Source organism: Leptonychotes weddellii, chromosome X (assembly GCF_054177405.1).
Source record: "Leptonychotes weddellii isolate Sample4059 chromosome X, ASM5417740v2, whole genome shotgun sequence".
NCBI lineage: Eukaryota > Metazoa > Chordata > Mammalia > Carnivora > Phocidae > Leptonychotes > Leptonychotes weddellii.
The window spans coordinates 93,811,486-93,834,176 of NC_138385.1; the positions used below are offsets into that span (position 1 = coordinate 93,811,486).

General features: G+C 36.1%; 1 protein-coding gene across 4 annotated transcripts in view; it reads left to right on the top strand.

Annotated features, from left to right (window-relative positions):
- Positions 1-22,600, top strand: part of SCML2 (Scm polycomb group protein like 2) — a 95,655-nt gene extending 73,055 nt beyond the window's left edge. For 2 of the 4 annotated variants that reach the window (XM_006737936.3, XM_081809101.1), the window contains exons 8-15: positions 371-579; positions 5,078-5,201; positions 7,212-7,415; positions 8,128-8,310; positions 14,963-15,076; positions 15,739-15,990; positions 19,557-19,708; positions 20,783-22,600. In XM_006737936.3, the coding sequence (XP_006737999.2) occupies positions 371-579; positions 5,078-5,201; positions 7,212-7,415; positions 8,128-8,310; positions 14,963-15,076; positions 15,739-15,990; positions 19,557-19,708; positions 20,783-20,911 (1,367 nt within the window). In that variant the 3' untranslated portion in view covers positions 20,912-22,600. The remainder of the gene's footprint in view (positions 1-370; positions 580-5,077; positions 5,202-7,211; positions 7,416-8,127; positions 8,311-14,962; positions 15,077-15,738; positions 15,991-19,556; positions 19,709-20,782) is intronic. The other 2 variants (XM_081809102.1, XM_081809103.1) reach the window with 2 other exon arrangements.
- The last annotated feature ends 91 nt before the right edge of the window (positions 22,601-22,691 follow it).

Below are 22,691 nucleotides of genomic sequence, written 5' to 3' on the forward strand. Positions count from 1 at the left end.
GATGGACTCTGAAAAACAAACTGAGGGTTCTAGAGGGGAGGGGGGTGGGAGGATGGGTTGGCCTGGTGGTGGGTATTGAGGAGGGCACGTTCTGCATGGAGCACTGGGTGTTGTGCACGAACAATGAATCATGGAACACTTTATCTAGAACTAATGATGTAATGTATGGGAATTAACATAAGAATAAAAAAAAATAAATAAAAATTTTTTAAAAAGAAAAAAAAATGGTACTTTTATTTTAAGTGGTTTTTAATTAATAACCTTTGGAATATTTTTAACGGTTGAGTTAAATTTCTTTAGAGTCCTAAGAAGAGAATACCAGTGTCATTTACTTTAGTTTTATTTTTGTGTTGTGTTTTTTTTTCCTCAGTGCCTGTTACAAAGAATATAGCAAAAACACAGTCTTCTCTTTCCAAAGCAACCCAACGTTCAATGCAGTCTCCACAGAAAACTGCTGTAATATTACCAACACAGCAGACCAGGAAATCAGGTCGCACTAAACCACCTGCACAGACTTCAGTCCCTAAGAAGGGAAGTGCTGTTAAAAATCTTACACCAAAGAAAAAAGGCCCAAAAAAGGTTAGTTAATCTCCTCCTAATTTGTATTAGAGGTCTCTGCAATGACTTATTTATAACATAGAGTTTAGGATTTACTAAGAGTATGATGAGGCCCTTTAGGAATGTACTGTACAAAGAACATATATAAAGCCTTTTAAAGTCCACATAGCTAGCTATCAAGATTGGTATTTCTTTTCTTGGGTAAACTTAAAACTTTCAATAGTGTTCAACTTTTTCAAAACCACATTGGACATACTGTTTGGGTATATTTATGTTCAGGCCAATTTATTTAAAAGTCAGTACATTTTAGAAATGAATGTGAAGTGAGTTTTACTGTACATAAATTATACCTCAATAAAGCGGGTGGAAAGGGGAATCAAAGGGATAAATTCAATGATGCTAGGCTACCTAACTGACTCCCCCAAAGAAAACAACTTTAAAACCTGGAAATAATAGAAAAAACAACTACTTGAAGATACTGGAGCTTGAATGGAAGCAGACACACTGTGGTTGGGGGCAGTACGCACAGGAGGTAGGTGTGTTACACAAAATTCTATATCTGGCAAAAATACTCTTCAAGGGTGAGGGTGAACTAAGGACTTTTTCAGATAAAAGCATACTTAGAGAATTCCACACTGGCAGATAAGCACTGTAAGAAATGCTGAAGGAAGTTTATCTCTGGGTAAATGTGAATGATTTGTTTTTTGCTTTTTTTCTTCTTAATTTCTTTATAATAATGTGACTAAAGCAATAATTATAATATGGTGTTGTGGGGTAATGTAATATATATGGCATGATGTAATACATCATTACATAACATCAATACATAACATGATGTAATACATTATAACAGTATAAAGGCTTTGAGTAGGGGATATGGATTTCTGTCATTGCAAGATTTCAACATTTTATGTTAAGTAGTACAATATTAACTATGTGGGTTATACAGTGTAATCCCCAGGGCATATTGTAAAAACACAAATGCAGAGAAGTATAGCTAAAAAGCCAGTAGGAAAACTAAAATGGAATTCTAAAGAATATTCAACAAGTAATTGAAAACAAAAAAAAAAAAAAAAGGAAAGGAGGAATAGAGGAATAAAACACAGAGGAGACAAATAGAAAAGAAATAATAAAGGGTATACCCAGACCCAAATATATTAGTAATTACTTTAAAAGTTGGTGGACTAAATTTTCCAATTAAAAGACAGAGATTATAAAAATGGATTTTAAAAAGACCCAAATATATCTGTTCTACAAGAGATGTATTCTTTCTTTTTTTTTTTTTTAAAGATATATATTTTGAGATTTATTTATTTATTTTAGAGGCAGAGAAAGAGAGAGAGAAACTGAGCAAGCAGGGGGAGGGGCGGAGGGAGAGGGAGAGAGGAAACTTCAGCAGACTCCTCACTGAGCTTGGAGCCCAACCCTGAGATCATGACCTGAGCTGAAACCAAGAGTCAGATGCTTAACCGACTGTACCACCCAGGGACCCCACAAGAGATTTATTCTTAACATAAAGACATAGAATCTTCTTAGATCTTATTAGAACTAAATTAAATTTTAGCAGTAATAAACATTTCTGAGTGCAGCCATCTGATATCAATATATATAACATTTCTGTTTTGTTTCAACTAATGTTTACAGTATGGAGCAAAATGACAATGCCATTTTGATTTTATTTTTTATTTATTTATTCTTTTTTTTTCTTTTAAAAGATCTTATTTATTGGGGTGCCTGGGTGGCTCAGTCGTTGAACGTCTCCCACTCCCCCCTGCTTGTGTTCCCTCTCTCACTATGTCTCTCTCTCAAATATTTGAGACAGAGAGCAAGAAAGCACAAGCAGGGGAAGTGGCAGAGGGTGCGGCAGAGGGAGAAGGAGAAGCAGGCTCTCCGCCGAACAGGGAGCCCGATGTGGGGCTCGATCCCAGGACTCTGGGATCATGACCCGAGCCGAAGGCAGACGCTCACTGACTGAGCCACCCAGGTGCCCCTGATTTTAAAATGCTTAAATTAATGTTGGTATTTTTATTTCAAAAAGCATTCAAAAATTTTAAATAAAAATTAAGTCAAGGGGCGCCTGGGTGGCTCAGTCGTTAAGCGTCTGCCTTCGGCTCAGGTCATGATCCCAGGGTCCTGGGATCGAGCCCCGCATCAGGCTCTCTGTTCAAAAGGGAGCCTGCTTCTCCCTCTCCCACTCTGCCAGCTTGTGTTCCCTCTCTCACTGTCTCTCTCTGTCAAATAAATAAATAAAATCTTTAAAAAAAAAAAAAAATTAAGTCAATAACAGTGAATATATTTCAAATATAAAATCATAAACATTGAAAAAATCAAATAAGCAGGTTATTCTAATATAAATCATTAGATTAAAATTTTCAAATTCAAAATAAATTGCATAAAATTAAGGAAAGTTGTGATATTTAAGAGGAAATAGTGCTTTATTTTAAATAAGCATTTTGAAAACTAGAATGTATCAAGGATGTCATTGATGCATTTTTTTTTTTTTTTTTAAGGTTTATTTCTTTGAGAGGGAGAGAGAGCACAGTGGGGAGGGGCAGAGGGAGAAGGACAGAGTCCCAGGCAGACTCTGTGCTGAGCATGGAGCGGGACTTGGGGCTTGATCTCATGACCCTGAGCTCACAACCTGAGCTGAAGCCAAGAGTCAGAGGCTCAACTGACTCTGCCACCCAGGTGCCCCTGATGCATATTTTTAATGTGTATTTTCCAGCTGCTGAAAAAAGTCTTTGTGATTAGTTGGCATAATGATGAAGATATAACTCCATAAAGTTTCTCTTCACTCCTTTATTTTCAAATAATTCCAGTGCTAATTTGACAATTTTAAAAAGGTGTTTTTGAAAATATTGTTTACAAGGTGGTAGGGTGGGGCAAGGGACAGGTTCTATAATTTTTTTTGGATAATAAACTATTTTTTGTTTCAAAGGAAGAATTTTTTTTTTTTTAAAGATTTTATTTATTTATTTGACAGAGACACAGCGAGAGAGGGAACACAAGCAGGGGGAGTGGGAGAGGGAGAAGCAGGCTTCCCGCCGAGCAGGGAGCCCGACGCGGGGCTCAATCCCAGGACCCTGGGATCATGACCTGAGCCGAAGGCAGACGCTCAACGACCGAGCCACCCAGGCACCCCTCAAAGGAAGAATTTTAATTCACCATCTTATTAGCTTTATTATTTCATCATGAAAAGATGAAGATTCTCATGCAGTTACCTATATCCCTTTTTCAGTACTGTCACACCATAGTTTAATTATTTTTTTTAAGATTTTATTTATATGAGAGAGCGAGTGAGCAGGAGCAGAGGGGGCATGGAGGGGGGAAGAGCAGAGGGAGAGGGAGAAGCAGGGAGCCTGACGCAGGGCTTGATCCCAGGACCCCGGGATCATGACCTGAGCCAAAAGTAGACGCTTACCCGACTGAGCCACCCAGGTGCCCCCATAGTTTAATTATTTAGGAAGTCTTTGAACTAGAGTACGAATTATTCTTAGAGTCAGCTGTCCACATATGCCCCCCCATTAAGGATTCTAGAGGTATAGAAGCACATTTTTCAAATAAATGTACCTTTATTCAATTTACAGTGTTAATACAAGCATACTATCTTGGTATGTTTTAAGTCAAAGGATTCAGATTTCCGATTTTTAAAATACTGAAAGAATGAGAATATATCAACATAATAATTATAATTCAGTACTTAAAAAATAACATGATTTACTAGAATACAGTGAACCCAAGTGACAGTCATTAATTTAAACAAATAAGGAAATACAACAATGAATGTTATCCTATTTTATCCTCCTTTGTCCCTGCTTTTAAAATATCCTCTATTATTACCTTTTCTCGGTACAAGACCCCCTTCTCTGACTTTGGAGAGCTGTGTTTGAAGGTAGCTCCAAGAAAATCCCAAGAATTGATATAAAATAATAAAACACTAGTGATACTTAACAATGCCCGGAAGACATTTGGTTCTTATATACAGTAGGCATAATTTTATATGGGCTTTAGCAAAGCACATGTAATTTTGTCAAAATTGTATATAATATGGAGAAATGCAGGCCAGATGTAGTAAAAGCCAGATGAGTGACTGCTTTGTAAAGGCAAAGTCCATCCTCTGCCTTGTTGAGGTTCCCCACCCCCATTTGATGTGTTGCTGGATTGTATTTGCAGACTTTAGCAGTGTGAAAAAAACTTGCCATGCAGGGAACCTCAGAAAATAAAAACAAGTTTTACGGAGTGAGCCATTCGGCTAAGGTGTGACCAGTTGGAGGAGGGGTAATGCTGGGAATCCCATACTCTTGGTCTCTTTTTCTCCCACCTGACCAGCTCATGGACCCCTCTGAGGAGCGCAGTTTGTAAAGTACTGTAATTTGTGACACACACAGGGGCTTCCAACCCCAAGGACTTCTGACAGCTGATCATTTGTGACCACTGACCGATAATTTTCTGACCTCCTTATCTAAGAATTTTTTAAAATGTGTAATATATACTTGTGCTTTTTTTTTTTTTTTTACAGGAAAAATATTTTCCTGTTTTGTGTTCTACATCTTCAGCTTCTATAAAATCTCTGGCCAGAGACCGTCGTGTTTCATATGATAAGGATGCTGCTCCTGGCACATCTAAAATAGTGATGTCAACAGGTAAATTAGTATAGGGTATTAGGGTATAGTATAGGGTATTAGGGTATAAAATTACTAATCTTTTACTCTGTGTTATTTTAGTGTCTTTGAAATTTGAGCAATAAAATAAGAGGAAAAAAGATGATAAGACACGTTTTTGGTTTTTTCTTAGCATTTTTCATATTAAAGTATTTTGAAATTCTGGTTGTTCATTTTGATGTTATGGAAAAACTGTTTAAATATACAAGTCACTTGAAAATTCACTACTCTTAAAGTATTTTATCCAGCTTAGTAAGATTTACAAAATTTACACCATTGTCAAATCTATTTTGTTTTCCCTTTATCTTACTTCACAATGTCTTTTTGTCTTGTATGTACTTTTAAAGCTACTTCAAATCTTTTTAAAATGTCTTTTAAAATCTTGAAAGATCCTTTCCTGTCAAGGGGCATGATGACTTTAAATTATTCTCTGTTATGTGAAGAGTATGAAATGACACAAACCTAGACTGAACAAATCTCCCTTTTATTTGTCATCTCTTCTATGTTTTCTTGTTGCCTTCCTATTTTTTAAAGCATGTACCATTGCTTTTTCTCCTAGTTTTGTCTTTCTTATACTCTTCTGTTCCTTAGACTTTTCTTCCCAATTTGCCTTTCCTGATTAAAAATAAATTATTATTTTTTGAAATAGAAATCACTTAAAGGATTATTGTAACATACTTCATTTTGTCAGTTTATTATTTCTGATTTTTAGTCTGTTGGCAGGAGAGACTAGCTAAATAAGTATAACGCAAAGGAGATAAAACATTGAAATCTTTGTTTAGCTTCACTTGTGTTCAGTAGGACTTTGTCCATCCCATCAGCACCATGGATTTTTATTTTTTTTAAAAGATTTATTACTTATTTTAGAGAGAGAGAGAGAGAGAGAGCATGAGCAGGAGGGGCAGAGGGAGAGGGAGAGAGATTCTCAAGCAGACTCTGCGCTTAGTGCGGAGCCCAACTCACGATCCCAAGATCACAACCTGAGCCGAAACCAGGAGTCGGACGCCCAACTGACTATGCCACCCAGGCACCCCCCGGTTAAGTTTTTAATAGCTGTTTCATTTCTGTGACAGAGTCCATCCTTCCTTTGGCTATTGCCACAAGGTTGAATTATGTATTTCAACATAGTGAAAGTGAGATTAATGGGTTTTTATTGTACTGAATATAGACCATGTATATGTAAAATTTGGCAATATAAATTAGGTAATGGATAAAAATAACGTGCTTCTTGATTTAGGGGGACAGTATATTTTATGCTTGGTAATAATGTACTCTCATATTGTTACATTGTATGTTGATTTATATTTATTGATTCTCTGAAGAAATATTATGGAAACATGACATTTGTGTGATTATAGATGATTTGCTTCTAAGTCATATGCTTTTATTATACTAAGGAAAGTGTTATTTTTTAATTTTCTTCAGTGAACCTTGGCATGTATATAAAGAACATTTTTATTTTCCTTAAGTTAATGAAAAAAAATTAGGTCATTAGAACTTACTGTGTGGCATGTATCTTAAATTACTTGGTTACTTTAGAAAATACAATGAAGGTGCAGTGTTGGTGATTTAAAATAAATTCAGTCCAAGAAGTGTATTCACATGATCAGTTTTGAAAGAAAATTCTTATACTGTGTGTACAATTAAAAGGTGAAAATATTTATCTTTATACCATTTTACATGATGTGGGAATGTGTGAAGAATTGTTTTGTGATGCTATTAAAAGTTGGATAGTTTTTATTATAATTATTCTAGGCAAAATTCTAGAAAGTTGACTAGGCATTTGGATTATTTCTAGATTTAAGGTCTTTATACAAATGTGAAAATATATTTGCATACATATTTTTAGGTAGCAGAAATGATTGTTGATATTAACTATATTTGGGTCTCTGAGTAACGTGTGGCTAGTGGGATATAGTAATTAATTATGTAATGTTTATGTTGCTTTTAACCAATCTGATTGTTGTATTTATATACACACGTTTCCTCTAGTCTGTGTCTATGTAAACAAACATGGAAACTGTGGCCCTCACCTGGATCAGAAGAAAATCCAGCAGCTGCCTGACCACTTTGGCCCGGGCCCCGTGAATGTGGTGCTCCGGAGGACCGTGCAGGCCTGTGTGGATTGTGCCATTCAAAGTAAGACTGTTTTTGGATTTCTTAAGCCAGATCATCGTGGAGGAGAAGTGATAACTGGTATGCTCAACTAACCCTTTATTCAGCTCTTCTTACAAATTTGATTTTATTTTAAAACGGCAAGGATTTTATAATATATAGATTATTTTATAATATTTATAGTCTATTAACTACTTATAATATTGACATACTTACATTGATATAATAGAATATTTATAATAATACCTATTTATAGATTTTTAACTGTGGGAAAGTTTAACTTTACGTTCAAAATAGACAATGGTCAGAGTCATACTGTAAATTGAGGTAAAAGATTTTTTTACATGCTGTATTAAGCTCACTATAGACAAAATACCTTGGTTGATAATATATTTTAATGTTTTTAGAAAACAGACTGATCTATAGGAAGCTCTAAATGAAAATGTGACTCAAGAACTGCTAATGAGATAAGATCCAACTGGCTTTCATGATTGATCAGTTACTATGTTTATACCCACAGAATGCTCGGAGTAGCAGGAAGTGGTAGAGATTGCTGGGTTGCTGCTGCTGCCCTTGTTGTTGTTTGCCTTGGGAATACTTTGTAAATGAGAATGCCTTTACCAATGTAGGCTGTTGTGTTTGAGAGGGGCCTTTATAATTTAAGAATATTCCTTTATAAATTACAAAAACTACGACTTAGATTTATAATACATTTCCTAAATTGATGGCTTTTTTGATGTTGTAGTTTTATCTTTCTATGAGCTAACTCTGACATCTCTTTTCCCCCCAATAGCTTCCTTTGATGGGGAAACTCACTCTATCCAGCTCCCTCCAGTGAATAGTGCATCATTTGCTCTTCGCTTTCTTGAGACCTTATGCCATAGCTTGCAGTGTGATAACCTTCTGAGTAGCCAGCCTTTTAGCTCTTACAGAGGTACTACTCCTAATCCTGCAGAGCATGATAAAAATAAATCAGGTGAGAGAAAATGTAAAATTTTGTACTGTGCTTCTATTTTATATTTTATAATTAACGCGAGAATCTTGTGTAATTTAGTTTTTCCTCATGTTCTCCTCAAAGTAAACATTTTAGCCACCATGAACTAATTAGACATGTATAATATATAGTTGTTTTTGTTCATTCAAAGTGGGCAAGTAATTTCTTATATTCATAATGAACTTGAGAATCAAAACCTGAAAGTATCCTGTGGTTTGATGTGCATTTCCCTAATGGCTGAGGTTGTTAAGCATCTTTTCATGTGCTTATTGGCTATTTGTAGATGTTCTTTGGAGAAATGTCTATCTAAATCCTTTGTCTATTTTTAATTGGGTTCTTCGTCTTTTTATTACATAGAAATGAAATATATTTGTTCCTCATATATTATATTTATATTTGTTAATATAAAGAGTTCTTTGTATATTCTGGATACAAGTTCCGTATCAGAAATACCCTTTGTGTATATTTTCTTCCATTCTGTAGGTTGTCTTTTCACTTTCTTGATGGTGTCCTTTGAAGCACAAAAGTTTTTAATTGCAGTGAAGTCCAATTTACCTATTTTTTCTTTTGTTTCTTGTACTTTTGGTGTCATACCTAAGAAAATATTCCTTAATACAGTTTCACAAAGATTTACTCCTATGTTTACTCCTAAGAATTTTATAGTTTTAGCTGTTATATTTTAGGTTATTGGTCTATTTTGAATTTTTCTATATACAGTGAGATAAGGGTCCAGTTTCATTCTTTCACATGTGGATATCTAATTGTCCCAGCACCATTTGTTGAAAAGACTACTCTTTCCCTATTGACTTGTCTTGGCACCCTTGTGAAAAATCAGTTGGCTGTAAATATATGGATTTATTTCTGGACTTCATATTTCATTGATCTGTATGTCAATCCTCATGGCACTACCACACTATCCTTTTTTTTTTTTTTTTTAAGATTTTATTTATTTATTTGACACAGAGAGAGAGAGAGCACAAGCAGGGAGAATGGGACCCTGGGATCATGACCTGAGCCAAAGGCAGACACTTAGCCAACTGAGCCACCCAGGCACCCCAGTACCACAGTATCTTGATTACTGTAGCTTTTTGTAGTAACTTTTGAAATTAGGAAGTATGAGTTTTCCAACTTTGTTCTCCTTTTTCAAGATTGTTTTGGCAATTCTGGGTTTCCATATGATTTTTAAGTTCAGTTGTCATTTTCTGCTGGAATTTTAGTAGAGATTGTGTTCAATCTGTAGATCAATTCAGGGATTATTGCCATCTAATAATATTGAATCTGGGTGGCTCTTGATTTCAGCTCAGGTCATGATCTCAGGGTCTTGGGATTGAGCCTCGCATCCAGCTCCATGCTCAATGTGGAGTCTGCTTGTCCCTCTCCCTCTGCTTCTCCCTGCTTGCATGTTCTCTCTCCCTCCCCACCTCAAATTAATTAATCAATTAATTAATTAATAAAATCTCTTAAAAATTAATATTGAGTCTTCTAGTTCATGAATGTGGGATGTCAATGTATTTAGGTCTTCCTTAATTTATTTCAATAATATTTTGTAGTTTTCAGAAAGCACATCTGGCACTTCTTTTGATAAATTCATTCCTAAACATTTTATTGTTCTTAACACTATTGTAAATAGAATTATTTTCTTAAATTTTGGGTTGTTCATTGCAAGTGTGTAGAAATGCAATTGATTTTTGTATTATTAATCTTTATTCTGTGATCTTGCTGAATTTGTTACTTACCATTGGGGTTTTTGTATGTGTGAATTTCTTAGGATTTTCTTAGTCTGTTTTGTCTGATGTTACTATAACCAGTCCAGTTTTAAGTACTGTTTGTATGGTATATTTTTTCTCACCTTTCCCTTTGAACTTATTTGTATATTTGAATTTAAAGTGTATCTTTTGTGTTAATTATGTAATTGGAACATGGTTTTTTTTTTTAATCCATTCTGCTAATTTTTTTACTGGAGTGTTTTTCTCATGGACAGTTAATATAATTACTAATAAGTATTTATTTATTCATTCATAAGGTTGGATTTACATCTACCATTTTGTTATTTGTTTTCTAGGTCTTATTGTTTCTTTTTGTCTTTTCTTCTTTTCTTTGATAACTTTCCTCTTTTGTTTTAAATAGATGTTTTTTTTTCTATTTTTATTTTTTTATTTGTATATGAATCCTAGTTTTAAATAGATGTTTTCTTGTATACTATCTTAATTCCTTTGTTGTTCCTTCTACTAAAGTTTTTGAGTTGTTTTTTTTTTTTTTTTTTCTGTCCAGGGGTTATTTTCATAGTAGTTGCCTGCCGTGGGGATTACAATTAATATCTTAATTTAAAACAATCTCATTTGGATTAATACCAACTTAATTTTAATATTATGCAAAAACCTTGCTCTACTACAGCTCTATTTCCTGCCCCCTTCTTTGTTCTTTTATTGCCAAATTATATTTTATACATTATAAGCCCCAAAATACAATTTTGTAATTTTTTCCTTTTTTTTATTATTATCATTTTTTTGTATTTTAAGTAAGCTTTCTTCCCAACATGGGTCTTGAACTCATGACCCTGAGATCAAGAGTCACATGCTCTACTGACTGAGCCAGCCCGGCGCCCCTACTTGTTTTTTTAAGGGAAGAAGAAGAAGAAAAGAGTTATAAAGACAAATATATTTGGGGTACCTGGGTGGCGCAGTCAGTAAAGCATCCAACTTTGGTTTCCACTCAGGTCTGATGTCAGGGTTGTGAGATTGAGCCCTTCGTCGGGTTCCACACTCCACAGTCAGCATGAGTCTGCTTGGGTTTCTTTCTCCCTCTCCCTCTCCCCCTCCCTCCCCTGCATGCACACTCTCTCTCATAATAAATATTTAACCATAGATATTTTAACTGGTACTCTAATTTTTTTTAAGGATTTTATTTATTTGAGAGAAAGAGCGAGTGAGAGAGAGAGCACACGAGCAGGGGCAGAGGGAGGGAGAGGGAGAAGCAGACTCCCCTGCTGAGCAGGGAGCCCAACACTGGCCTCAAAATCAGGACCCTGGGATCATGACCTGAGCTGAAGGCAGATGCTTAACAACTGAGCTACCCAGGCACCCCAGCACTCTTTAATTTTTTTATGTGGATTTGAGTTACTATTGAATGTAATTTCATTTCTTGTAGGTAAGCTGTTCAAGTGAGGAATTTTTTCCCTTTTTAAAAAAAAATTTTTTTTTTTTTTTAAAGATTTTATTTATTTGACAGAGAGCAAGCACAAGCAGGGGAGCTGCAGGCAGAGGGAGAGGGAGAAGCAGGCTCCCCGCGGAGCAGAGAGCTCTACTTGGGGCTTAGTGCCAGGGCTCCAGGATCACGACCTGAGCCGAAGGCAGATGGTCAACCGACTGAGCCACCCAGGCACCCCAAATTTTCTCACTTCTTTAAAAAAAGATTATTTTAGGGAGAGAGAGAGCAGGGGGAGGGACAGAGGGAGAGGGAGAGAGAGAATCTCAAGCAGACTCCCCACAGGGCAGAGCCTGACCCCACAACCCTGAGGTCATGATGGGAGCCAAAACCAAGAGTCAAATGCTCATCCAATTGAGCCCTCCAGGTGCCCCTCACTTTTCGTTTGTGAAGAATTTCTTATTTCTCCTTCATTTTTTAAAGTTTAGTTTTGTTGGATGTAGAATTCTTAGTTGACTGTTTTAGCAATTTGAATATATCATCCCACTTCCTACTAGCCTTTATAGTTTCTGATGAGAAGTCAGTTGTTAATCTTATTGAGGATCCCTTGTATGATGATTTGCTTTTCGCTTGGTAATTTCAAGATTCTCTTTGTCTTTTGCTTTTGATAGTTTGACTGTGTTTTTCCTAGGTGTGGCTGTCTTTGAATTTACCCTACCTAGTTGGAGATAGTTGAGTTTTTTGGATATTCAGATTACTGCTTTTTATCAAATTTGGGAAACATTTAGCCATTACTTTTTCAAATATTCTTTCTGTCCCTTTCTCTCTGTCACTTCTCCTTCTGGAGCTCTTCCATTATGTGTATTTTGGTGTCGTTGATGGTATCCCACAGGTCTCTTTTCCTCATTCTTTTTTCTTTCTGTTTCTTAGACTTTAAAATCTCAATTGACCTTTCTTTAAATTGGCTGATTCTTTCTTCTGCTGTTGAGCCCTTCTAGTGAATTTTTCATTTCATTTATACTACTTTTCAAGTCCTAATTTCGATTTGTAATTTTTTATCATTTTATTGATAGTCTCTATTTGGTGAGACTTTGTTCTCATACTTTCCTTTAGTTCCTTAGACACGATTATTATTTTTTAGTTCTTTGAACATAAATAAAATTGCTGATTTAAAGTCCTTGTTTACTAACTCCAGTATCTGGGCTTCCTCAGAGGCAGTTTCTATTGACTGTTTTCCCCTGCTTTGTATAGGCCATACTTTTATGTTTCTTGCATGTCTCCTAATTTTTAATTGAAAACTGGACATTTTAAAAGAGTGTAAAGCAGTAACTCTGAAAATCAGATTTTCTCCTCTTCCCTAGGGTTTGTTGTTGCTGGTCCTTTTGTATAGTAACTTACCTGGACTAACCTAATGACTTCCTGGGCTCATTTATTATATGTGGCCACTGAAGTTTGCTCATTTAGCTTAGTGTTCAACAAATGATTGGACAGGGATTTCCATAAATGCCTCCATCCTTTGCCACAGAGTTCATGTATGTGTTGGAATTTACCTTGAACATTCCAGGAGGCAGTTTACAAGTCTGCTTTGTGCAGAGCTTCAAGGTCAGCAAGAAATGAAAGATTAAGGTCTTAGGTCTTTCCTGGGCATGGATACTGCCTTGCACATGCATATGGCCTTCTAGATTCCCAGGAGTATCTCTATGGTTTTCAAAGTCTGCTAATGGACATTTTATTCTCCAGGTTTGTTTTTAAAGCTTTTTGGTCAGTTTCCTATCAGCCCCAAATGATGATGCTGCCTTAGGCAGCTATAGTGTTAAACAAGCACTACGGTGGATTTTTTTGATTTGTTTGCTTGTTTGATTGAGCAGTGCCTTAGAGATAGGACTGTTCACACAGAGCAGGCTCTGATTTAGGTCCAATAAAACAAGGCCTGAGATCAGAGCTTTCCATTGAGTTTCAAGGTTGGTCAGATTGTGCCGGTTCTCTGGGGATAGGGCCTTTTGAGAGCTCCAAACCCATTGTGTTCCCTCTAGTGGCTGCTAGGATTTGCTGGCTTTCACAGCTACAGTACTTATGAACCTGTTGGTTTGCAAAGCTGCTGCAAAAACAGTGAAGGGGATGATGGTAGGGAAGCTAAAATGCCACAGAATTTGCTGTTCTTTCTGAGGTTCAGCCACTTTTTTCTTGAACAAATGCTTTTTGGGTTTTGTAATGTCCAGAGTTTTTGAAAAATTAATTTTGCCAATCTCTTCGTTATTTTTATGAAGAAGTGGATTTTGCAGGTCTTTAATCAGTCATCCCGGCAGTGCCTCTCTATGATGACTTTTAAAGTATTTTGTAAATTATCTGGCTTTTTCTAGTTATCTCTGCAGGAAGAGTTTATTGTGCCTGAGCTTACTACAATACCCAGGAGCAGAAGTCAGGAGTCATTTTTATGTTTTATCAGCCCCAGATAGTAGACCATACACTAGCTTCATTAACTTTTTATAAGAAAGCATTAGAATATTACAAGTAAAAGAAAAGATTTTCTGATCTTGCTAAGATTCTGAGGTAACATACATCTGTAGAAAACTATACATTAGTATTTGAATTTTCCATATCATTAAATGAGCATGAAAAAAGCCAATTTTTTCTTTATAGGAATTTAAATGTCCTAATTATGTAAATATTTGCCATTCACAGAAATATGTTTTGCCTGTTGGTTTTTGTAGTCCATGATTAAAAATAAAATCAAGTGGTAAGAGCTCTCTTAGACTCTTTAGTAATCAGTAACCAGATGGCTAAAAGTTGCTTATCGGATGATCTTAAGAAGCATGCCAGGCCCACAGCTATTTTGAACCAGATGAAGTTTGACTTTGGTACATTCTCATTGCAATCTTCTCATGCAAGTTCTATTATCAGACTATTTAGATTTCTATTATACTTAATTTTTCCTTTTAGTTGGAGGTTAAATCAAGATATTGATTGATATTTAGAGTTTAATTAATAATTTGAGATGTCGTTACTTTCAGGATCATGCCTTAAAGAGTGGTCCTTTAGGTAAAAATGCATTTGGTTTAATAATAAGCTGTAGAGTTATAGGAAGGGTAGCTCTGGGCCAGGACTGTAGCCTATAAAATGAGATGTCCACTATACACTGTCTTCTCCTTCTCTGAATTCTTAACTTTTTTTGTTCATGGGAACAGTTTTCCTAGGCCTTTTTAGACACATTATAATTGATTGCCTCACTGCTTCCTGAGATACTTAGAGATATCTGATGATCCTAGAGTAAATGATGCCTGGATATAATTCTTTTAGCTCTTGAATATGATGTCACTGAAATATTTAATGGGATGAAATCAACACATATTATTCATAAATAAGCAAGTAACTGATAAATTGCTGATGAAGTTACAGTAGGCAAATGATTTAGAAACAAAAGTGTTATATGCTGATGATCTGAAAATGCTTGAGGAATGTTAGTTATAACAGACACCTTTTTTTTAAACAGTAAAAGAAGACATAACAGAAAAGAAAAGCCCCAAACGGTCTTCACAGGAACCTATACCTTATGTTGCTCCTGTGTCACCTAAGCTCCCCAAAACAAAGATGCATGCCCCTAAAGGTAAATAGTATTTACAAGTTCCTGGAATGGGAAGAAAAGTCACTCTACTACCACTTAACTATATGCTCTTGGGTGGGGGTGTGTATTTGCCCAAATCAGGTGAGCATTTAGGCTACTACTTTGGCAGCTTTGTCAAGAGTTTCATTCCCTTCAGAAGTACACAGTTGTCATTTCTCCTTAGATAAAAGTAAAATAATTACAGTAACATTTTCCATTCAGCTTTGTATTACTGAAAGCTGATAAAAAGCGAATAGAAAAACCTAGTGCCTAGTGCCTTTCTCCACTGAAAGTTTTAAGTGTCCAAGTAGTAAGCAAATGTTAGAAGCCAACTGTGTGATCATATTATAATGGTTGTGAAGAACTGCATTCCTCAAAATGAATGCTTTAGTGAGGTGTTCACAGGCTTGGTAGCAAGACTGGGAAGGGACAGTTGCCACGAGAAATACAGGTGACATAGTGGAATCAATTTGGATTTTAAGACTGTGTCCATTCCTATAAATGCCAAGGAGGGGGGTGGCCACGTACTTTATGTTAGAGGTTTATGGTTCAGTATAGCACGGCTTAAGTGAACTGTTGAAGATTAGGAGATGTTTTGACCTTTTAGTAGTGTTTAAGCTATAAAGTCTACTGAAGATAATTGCCTTTGTCTTTTTTTCTTGTAGAAGAACTATTGTCTTCTGAGGGAAATGGCGTGCCCAAAGAGGAAAAGCTTCCTGAAGATTCCAAAAACTCACCACTAAATCCAGCAAATTCTTTAAGCTCTACCAGCAGAAATCCTGTAAGCACTCATACTGCAGTCTCCAGGAATTTTTCTCCAAGTGTGCCAGGCACCTCAAGTTCAGCACTAGTGGGGACCAGATCTACCAAGAGCAGTCACCATGAAGTTAAATTCCAAATGCAGAGGAAAAGTGAAGGTATATTTAAAAACAGTGATTCTCAACCAACGTGTTTCTTTCTCCTTAAGGTTTCTTTGCCCAACAACATCCCTTGAGAGTGTATCATATTGGAGAAAGTGCCAAGATTGAGGAGTTTGAGTCCTCCCTGTTTATGTTACTGTCAGGGTCAAGCCACTACAGATGCTCCGATCCTCATGGCGGCATAGAAGTATCCCTGGGGATCTGGGTCCCAGCCATGTCTCTCATAGACTTCTTAGATCAGTACTTCTTATTAATGGTTCCATTGTACTTTATCACTTCACTGGATCCTGTCTGGACTCCGAAACCTCATGTGACTCTGAGGCCGGGAAAGATGCACTTCCTCTCCTTTCTGATGTACTCTCTTCCTTGTCTCTTTTGAGACCTTTCCTGACTCCAGCCTGCGTGTGGCTCCCAGATCTGGGCTCTGGTATTCTGTTGTGGTAGCTATTTCCCCATTCTCCATATCTTCAGTTACTCCCTCAGACCCACCAGGAATACATAACGTGTAAACAGGGCCGCATCCTTTTGCCATTTGGAAAGAGCCAGAATAGTTTTCCATGTGCAAAGATAGTTACCCTCTACCCTTTTAAGGATGAATGGGGTGGGGGTAGGGGTGGGCCGAGGTGGGGTAAGGGTGGGAATGTGTTTTGTCCTTTTTCTCCTGGTAGGCATCTAGGCAAGGTGAGTATTGAAGGCAGTAGGAGCCATCCAACTTGATTGCTTTTCTTAGTGGATGTCTTCTATGGGCAGCTGTGCTGTATACGTGCTATGACATGTTTAATATCATCCCCCCATCTCCCACCTCATGTAGATCGTCTCTGCTTTCAGAATGACATTTGCAAGGAGTCTGATGGTAGATGCTTATCCCATCGAGGGGTAGTATACCCAGAATTTTTAGGTATTTTCACAAAATAAGAGCTTTGAAGACAGGCCTTCTCAGCAAAAGGCTATAAAAGGTTACCCCTGATACTGAATTCCTCACTTTCAAATGTATGACTAACACTACTATGCCAAAGTAGCCTGTATTTGAGCTTGAGAAGTCTAGCTTTTGCTCTTCCCAGGAGTGGAAAGACTAATAGTAATAACATTACTTACTGGTAATTTACTTATTGGTAATAGAAATCAGCATCATCTTCATCACTATCTGACGTGTGCCAGGCATGTAATATTTTACATAGCCTTTACAGCAATTCCTTAAGACGTACGTGCTGGTAAACATTTTCATGTGAGAAATCTGAGAAGTCACTTGACTAAGGTCCCCAGCTAGAAAGTGGCTGGGTCAGTCCTTGAATCCAGGCACTCTGTCTCCAGGCTGTACGCTTAACTGCTGGGCTGCTTCTATCTTCAGACAATAGGTAAGCATTTCCCTTGGAAACTGTCTAGAGGTGTCATTACTATTGTTTTCTTCAAGGTCTTGGAACTGTTACTTAAAGCTGAGTCCACCCCTGATGGCTGGTGATGCTCTCACAACCTCCTGCCCTGCCCCATTATTTGAATGAAATAAATTGTTCATTTTTATTATAGGAAAGAAATCCAATAACATTGTTGTGGATAAAATCAAATCACTTTTATTTATTTCAGAAACACTGATACTCTAGTGTAAGACAGAGCCATTCAGGAGAAAAGCACGACTGGACTTTGATTATTTTTCACATAGTTAGTTTATTTCATGTAATTATTTGAATAACACTAATGTTTACAACTTCTCTGATTGTTTTGAAGGTATGGGCCCAATTAAATGATTTCTCCATAATTAAACATAGATGATCTTTTTTTTTTTTTTTAAAAGATTTTATTTATTTATTTATTTGAGAGAGAGAGAATGAGAGAGAGCACATGAGAGGGGGGAGGGCCAGAGGGAGAAGCAGATCCCCCCTGAGCAGGGAGCCCGATGTGGGACTCGAACCCGGGACTCCAGGATCATGACCTGAGCTGAAGGCAGTCGCTTAACCAACTGAGCCACCCAGGCGCCCAACATAGATGATCTTATAGTTGTTTTATTTTTAATATAAAATTATAGTTTTATACCATAAATTATATCTTTGCATATAGTTTTTCTGTAGTAATCTATAAAACTGGTTGCATGTTATTTAAGATATAACAGTACCGGATTCTGATGACATAAACCAGAAATCCCACAAAAAAGTTATTTAGAGGTATGATTAGCTTGATTAGCTTTGCCAGTAGTTTTTTCATCTTAAATTAAGTCTTTCTTAGAACTAAAGGAGAAGACTTTTCTGCCTAAATTGTTAGAATGCCTTAGGCACGGCATGGTCTATACCATCATCATTTCCATTTGGGTTGAAATAGCGCAGTAGCATTTCTTGGTAGATATGACCAACATTTTTATCTCTGACAAGTGAAAGGGAAGATATGTTTTAGTAAAGAGTTTTTGTTTCACATCAAAGTTGTCATATTGAAGGAGAAAATAAGTACACTTTTGAGCTACACACAAAAAAACTTACATTCTGAGTTCCTTTATCTTCTGTTTTTCTTTGCCCTTTACCTGGGTAAATACTCAAAATGCCCCTAAAATGGCTGGAGCCCAAATGATAGGAAAGAAAACGTGTATCTTTGGTTAAATCACCCCAAAAAAGACCAAATTTGTGTTGACGGTCCTTGTTTAAAGAAACAGATCTTCCCGGCAAATTACAAAACTCACTTCTGTTATCACACACTATCTTTAGAGAGTCAGGTGCTCTGGTTGAATAAAATGAATACTTGTCTGGACACGAAATTACAGCACAACTTGGTGAACAGCACAGCTAAAACTTTTTGAGGTATGAGTGCTTAATTCTATTTCTCAATTATTTCTTTTTTTGACCTAAAAACATTCAACCAGAGTATCTATTACTATGCAATTAAACTTGAGAGAGGTATTCAGTATAATGTTAAAGTTACTTCTGACCTAGCCAAGCAGAAAATAATCCTGTTTTCTTCAAAACTCAGATAACCATTTAAGCCTTAAGAGACAGGCATTTGAAGAATAAAGTGATGCTAAAATTATCCATATTGAATACATCGGAGAGATTCGGTAAAACTCATTTGGTTCTCAGACATAATGGGGTTATTGAAATTCCTTGATTAAAGTGAATAAATTTAAGCAACTATAAAACTAAATCTGGAGACTTTCCATTCTATTTAGCTAGTAAAAGAAACCTAATCTAGACAGACCAAGAGGAGAGAGATTGAGAGAAATTCAAGAGTAATAGGTTAGCTTAGATTAACCTCATTTACCCCAAACACCAGAACTTTTGTTGTCTTTGCCTGTGGCCCACAAGGCCTCAGATTGATCGGTCTGTTTTATGATTTTTGAGGCTTTAAGGTAAATTCTGAAGCTGCTTTTGTTGTTTGGGGGAGGTCAGATGGGGTGCTCTTGGGTAGCCATCCTCAGGTCATCCTAATCTAGGCTTTCACTGGATTCTACACTTGGAGTCCTGGGTCCTTGCTGGGGTGCTTAATAGAAGGTTCCAGGAATGGGACCATTTCTCCCTACCTAACATCTCTTCTTTCAGGATAATGATCAGGTCAAGTATGATTTGTCTTTTTTCCCCCCATTGAAGCTCCAAGTTATATAGCTGTACCTGACCCCAGTGTCCTGAAACAAGGCTTCTCTAAGGACCCTTCAACCTGGTCTGTGGATGAAGTGATACAGTTTATGAAACATAAAGATCCTCAGATATCAGGCCCCCTCGCCGACCTCTTCAGGCAACATGTAATGTATCTTTTGATCCGGTTTTCCTGCCGTAATGCCTTTCAATGACCTCTGTGCAGGCCCTTCAGTTGGATGGATGCTGATTAGTGTGGATGGTGGGGGAACCCTATCAACTGATTTTTCCATATGTGAGAAAGGTTACTTGGCCCAAAGTTAGATTCTTAAATGGTAGAGGCTGGATCTGTGCTTTAAATGGGTACCCGAGTACCTAAAATACTACAAGTCTTCAAGTTCTCAAGAGAAGATGATTCAGCATGGCCACTCTCAGATGTCTTCTCCCACAAGGATCCTCCTCCCCACCTGCTCCCTGCTCGGCCCCAGGACCGTGAGTAGGAGGGGGTAACCACAAACTGTGACAGGGTGTCCTGCCCAATGAATCCAGCAACTGTGTAAGATTAAGTGCAGTTTTATTTTAAATAGGAGCTCATGAATACCAAATAATATGCTTCTCTGACATAAATTGGTTAATTAAGGAAATAAAAAATTTTAGGAGGATGCCTTGTGTCTATTAAGTAATGTTTATAGTCTTTTGTAACAAATCAGTGACCAAATATCTTCTGTCCTTTTCAGTATTCTAAGAAAATCGGTAATTAGTTTTAGCATTTAATTAGTTTAGCTTCAGACAACTAACTGATTAGCTTTCAACATAAAGACAACACTGTATAACACATTTACAGTTTGCATTGATGCTGACATCCTCATATTCCCAGCCTTTCTAAGAAAGTTAATGACCGTCTGAAATTCATTTCTACAATTCATAGCTTTCTAACCTTTGTCATAGATATGTAGTATTTTATTCAACACACAGTATTTAAAAGGAGATAGTTTGGTGCTTAGGCCAATTTTGAAAGATACTGGGTTAAATTTCCTTTTTCTTAAAATTTGAAGTGAATTTAGAAATTATCAAATGATGTCTTGCTGTATAAATTATATTTTTAATAGTTTTCAGGAAATAAATGCATATTCAGAGAATATATATCGAGAATGTACAACTGCTCTCTATTTTACATGTTCTTATATATAACTTGACAAAATATGAATGCATTATTAATTGTAATTTCTTTCTCTCTGTAGGAAATTGATGGGAAGGCTCTGCTACTACTCAAAAGTGATGTGATGATGAAGTACATGGGGCTGAAGCTGGGGCCAGCATTAAAGTTATGTTACTACATTGAAAAACTAAAAGAAGGAAAATACAATTGAAAAAAAAATGTGTAAGTTTAGATTGGACAGCATTCTCTGTTATCCTGATAACTTTTAATTTAAAAATATTTTAATTCCCCTAGCAGCTTTTGTTTGGTAGACAGTTCCTCTAAAAATAGGTTATATCCAGAATTGCAGAACAACATGATAGTCCAATCTACTTCTTTAAAAAACCATTTACGTGTTAGTATTAGCATATTCAAATTGGGAGTTCTTTATGTCTTTTTATTGTTTTACAGTTTACAGTTTATCACTTTGTACAATTTACAAATGTATTTTCATGCTGGAAACAGAGAAACACCTTTGATTTCAGTTAATGTTTTTTTTTAATTTAATTTTATTACGTTAGTCACCATACATCATTAGTTTTTGATGTAGGGATCCACTAAGTTAATGTTTATATATAGAACCAAAACAGCTAAATCCCAAAGCGGGAAGTATCAGGGACTGACAAGTTCTCTAATGAAATCTGTGACGAGTTTTCCTTAGAAGAGAATTTAAAGATGCAGCTGTAGATACTCTTTCTCCAGATATTTTATGTCTGTTACTACAAGTTCTGTTCCTGTCCTGCCAGTCTCTAGAAAGGGAAAGCCATATAAGTTATTTTCCTTTTGTTATTATTTCTCTGTGTGTTGTATTTGTTCATATTTAAAGAAAAAAAGCAAGCTTATAAACTTTCATAAAGTGTTCTTAATCAGTTTTTGATAACTTTTGAACAATTATAGGATAAATAGAATGGTTGTTTTATGCAGGAGATATTATACTACAAGGGTGGTTTGGATGGAGTCTGATTAAATATTTTTCAATAATATACCTGTTATTTTAAAACATTACATATTTTTGCTAAGTGTAGACATTTAACTGGGCATTCATTTCTCACATCTCTATATGAAGACACCTGTGCCCAAATTTTTTAAAGATAGATATTTTATTGTCTGTGTTTATTCCTCATATGGATACTATACCGTATTTATATATTATTCTATACCTGTAGGTATACAAACAAGTAAATCTGTTCTTTTTGAATTTAATATGGCACTTTGTACCGCCACAGAGGTAATGGTGAACCCTATTTATATAGTTAGAGGTTTTTATTCTGTAAACAATATGTGCATCAATTGCTATGACTATTACCTCTCAGCTTTGTCTTCAGGGGATAAGAAACAATCCGTAGGTTGCTTTTCATACAGGGAAGCTCTCTGTCCTATGCAATGTTTCTAGTTAATTTGCTTAGCTCTGAGCCATTTATTCTGCTAAATTTTGGAAGATGCATTAATTCTGACTTACCATTTTGGGCTTTATTTTTAAAGTTAGAACTTTTAAGGGGAAATGGTGCTATATGTTGTAATTACATTGTATAAGTTTGGTGTAATGTTTATAAGCTATGAGAAGCTGTGCTAAAAGTCTTAGCCATTTGTTGTAAATGCCAACAAAATATACACCAGGGGCATGAATGTACATTTTCTTTCTCAGAAAACCAAATGTACTTTATATAAGAATGCAACTATTTAAAGGGTGGTTTTATCTCTGTTATTCCTTTTGTGTTAGAAGACAAAATTCTAATTTAAGCCTGGTCTTATTTCAAATTGTTTGTGTGAAGATGCTGTGCCCAGTTGAACAGTCCTCAGGTGTTTGTATGAATACTATGTTTTACAGTTTTCAGATTTTAAAATATAATAAAGTTTTAAAACCACAATAATGTCAGAGCCTCAGATTTGATTTTATTTGCTTTCACCGCATGACATTAATGTACGAATTTATTCGAGTTGATAAAGAAACG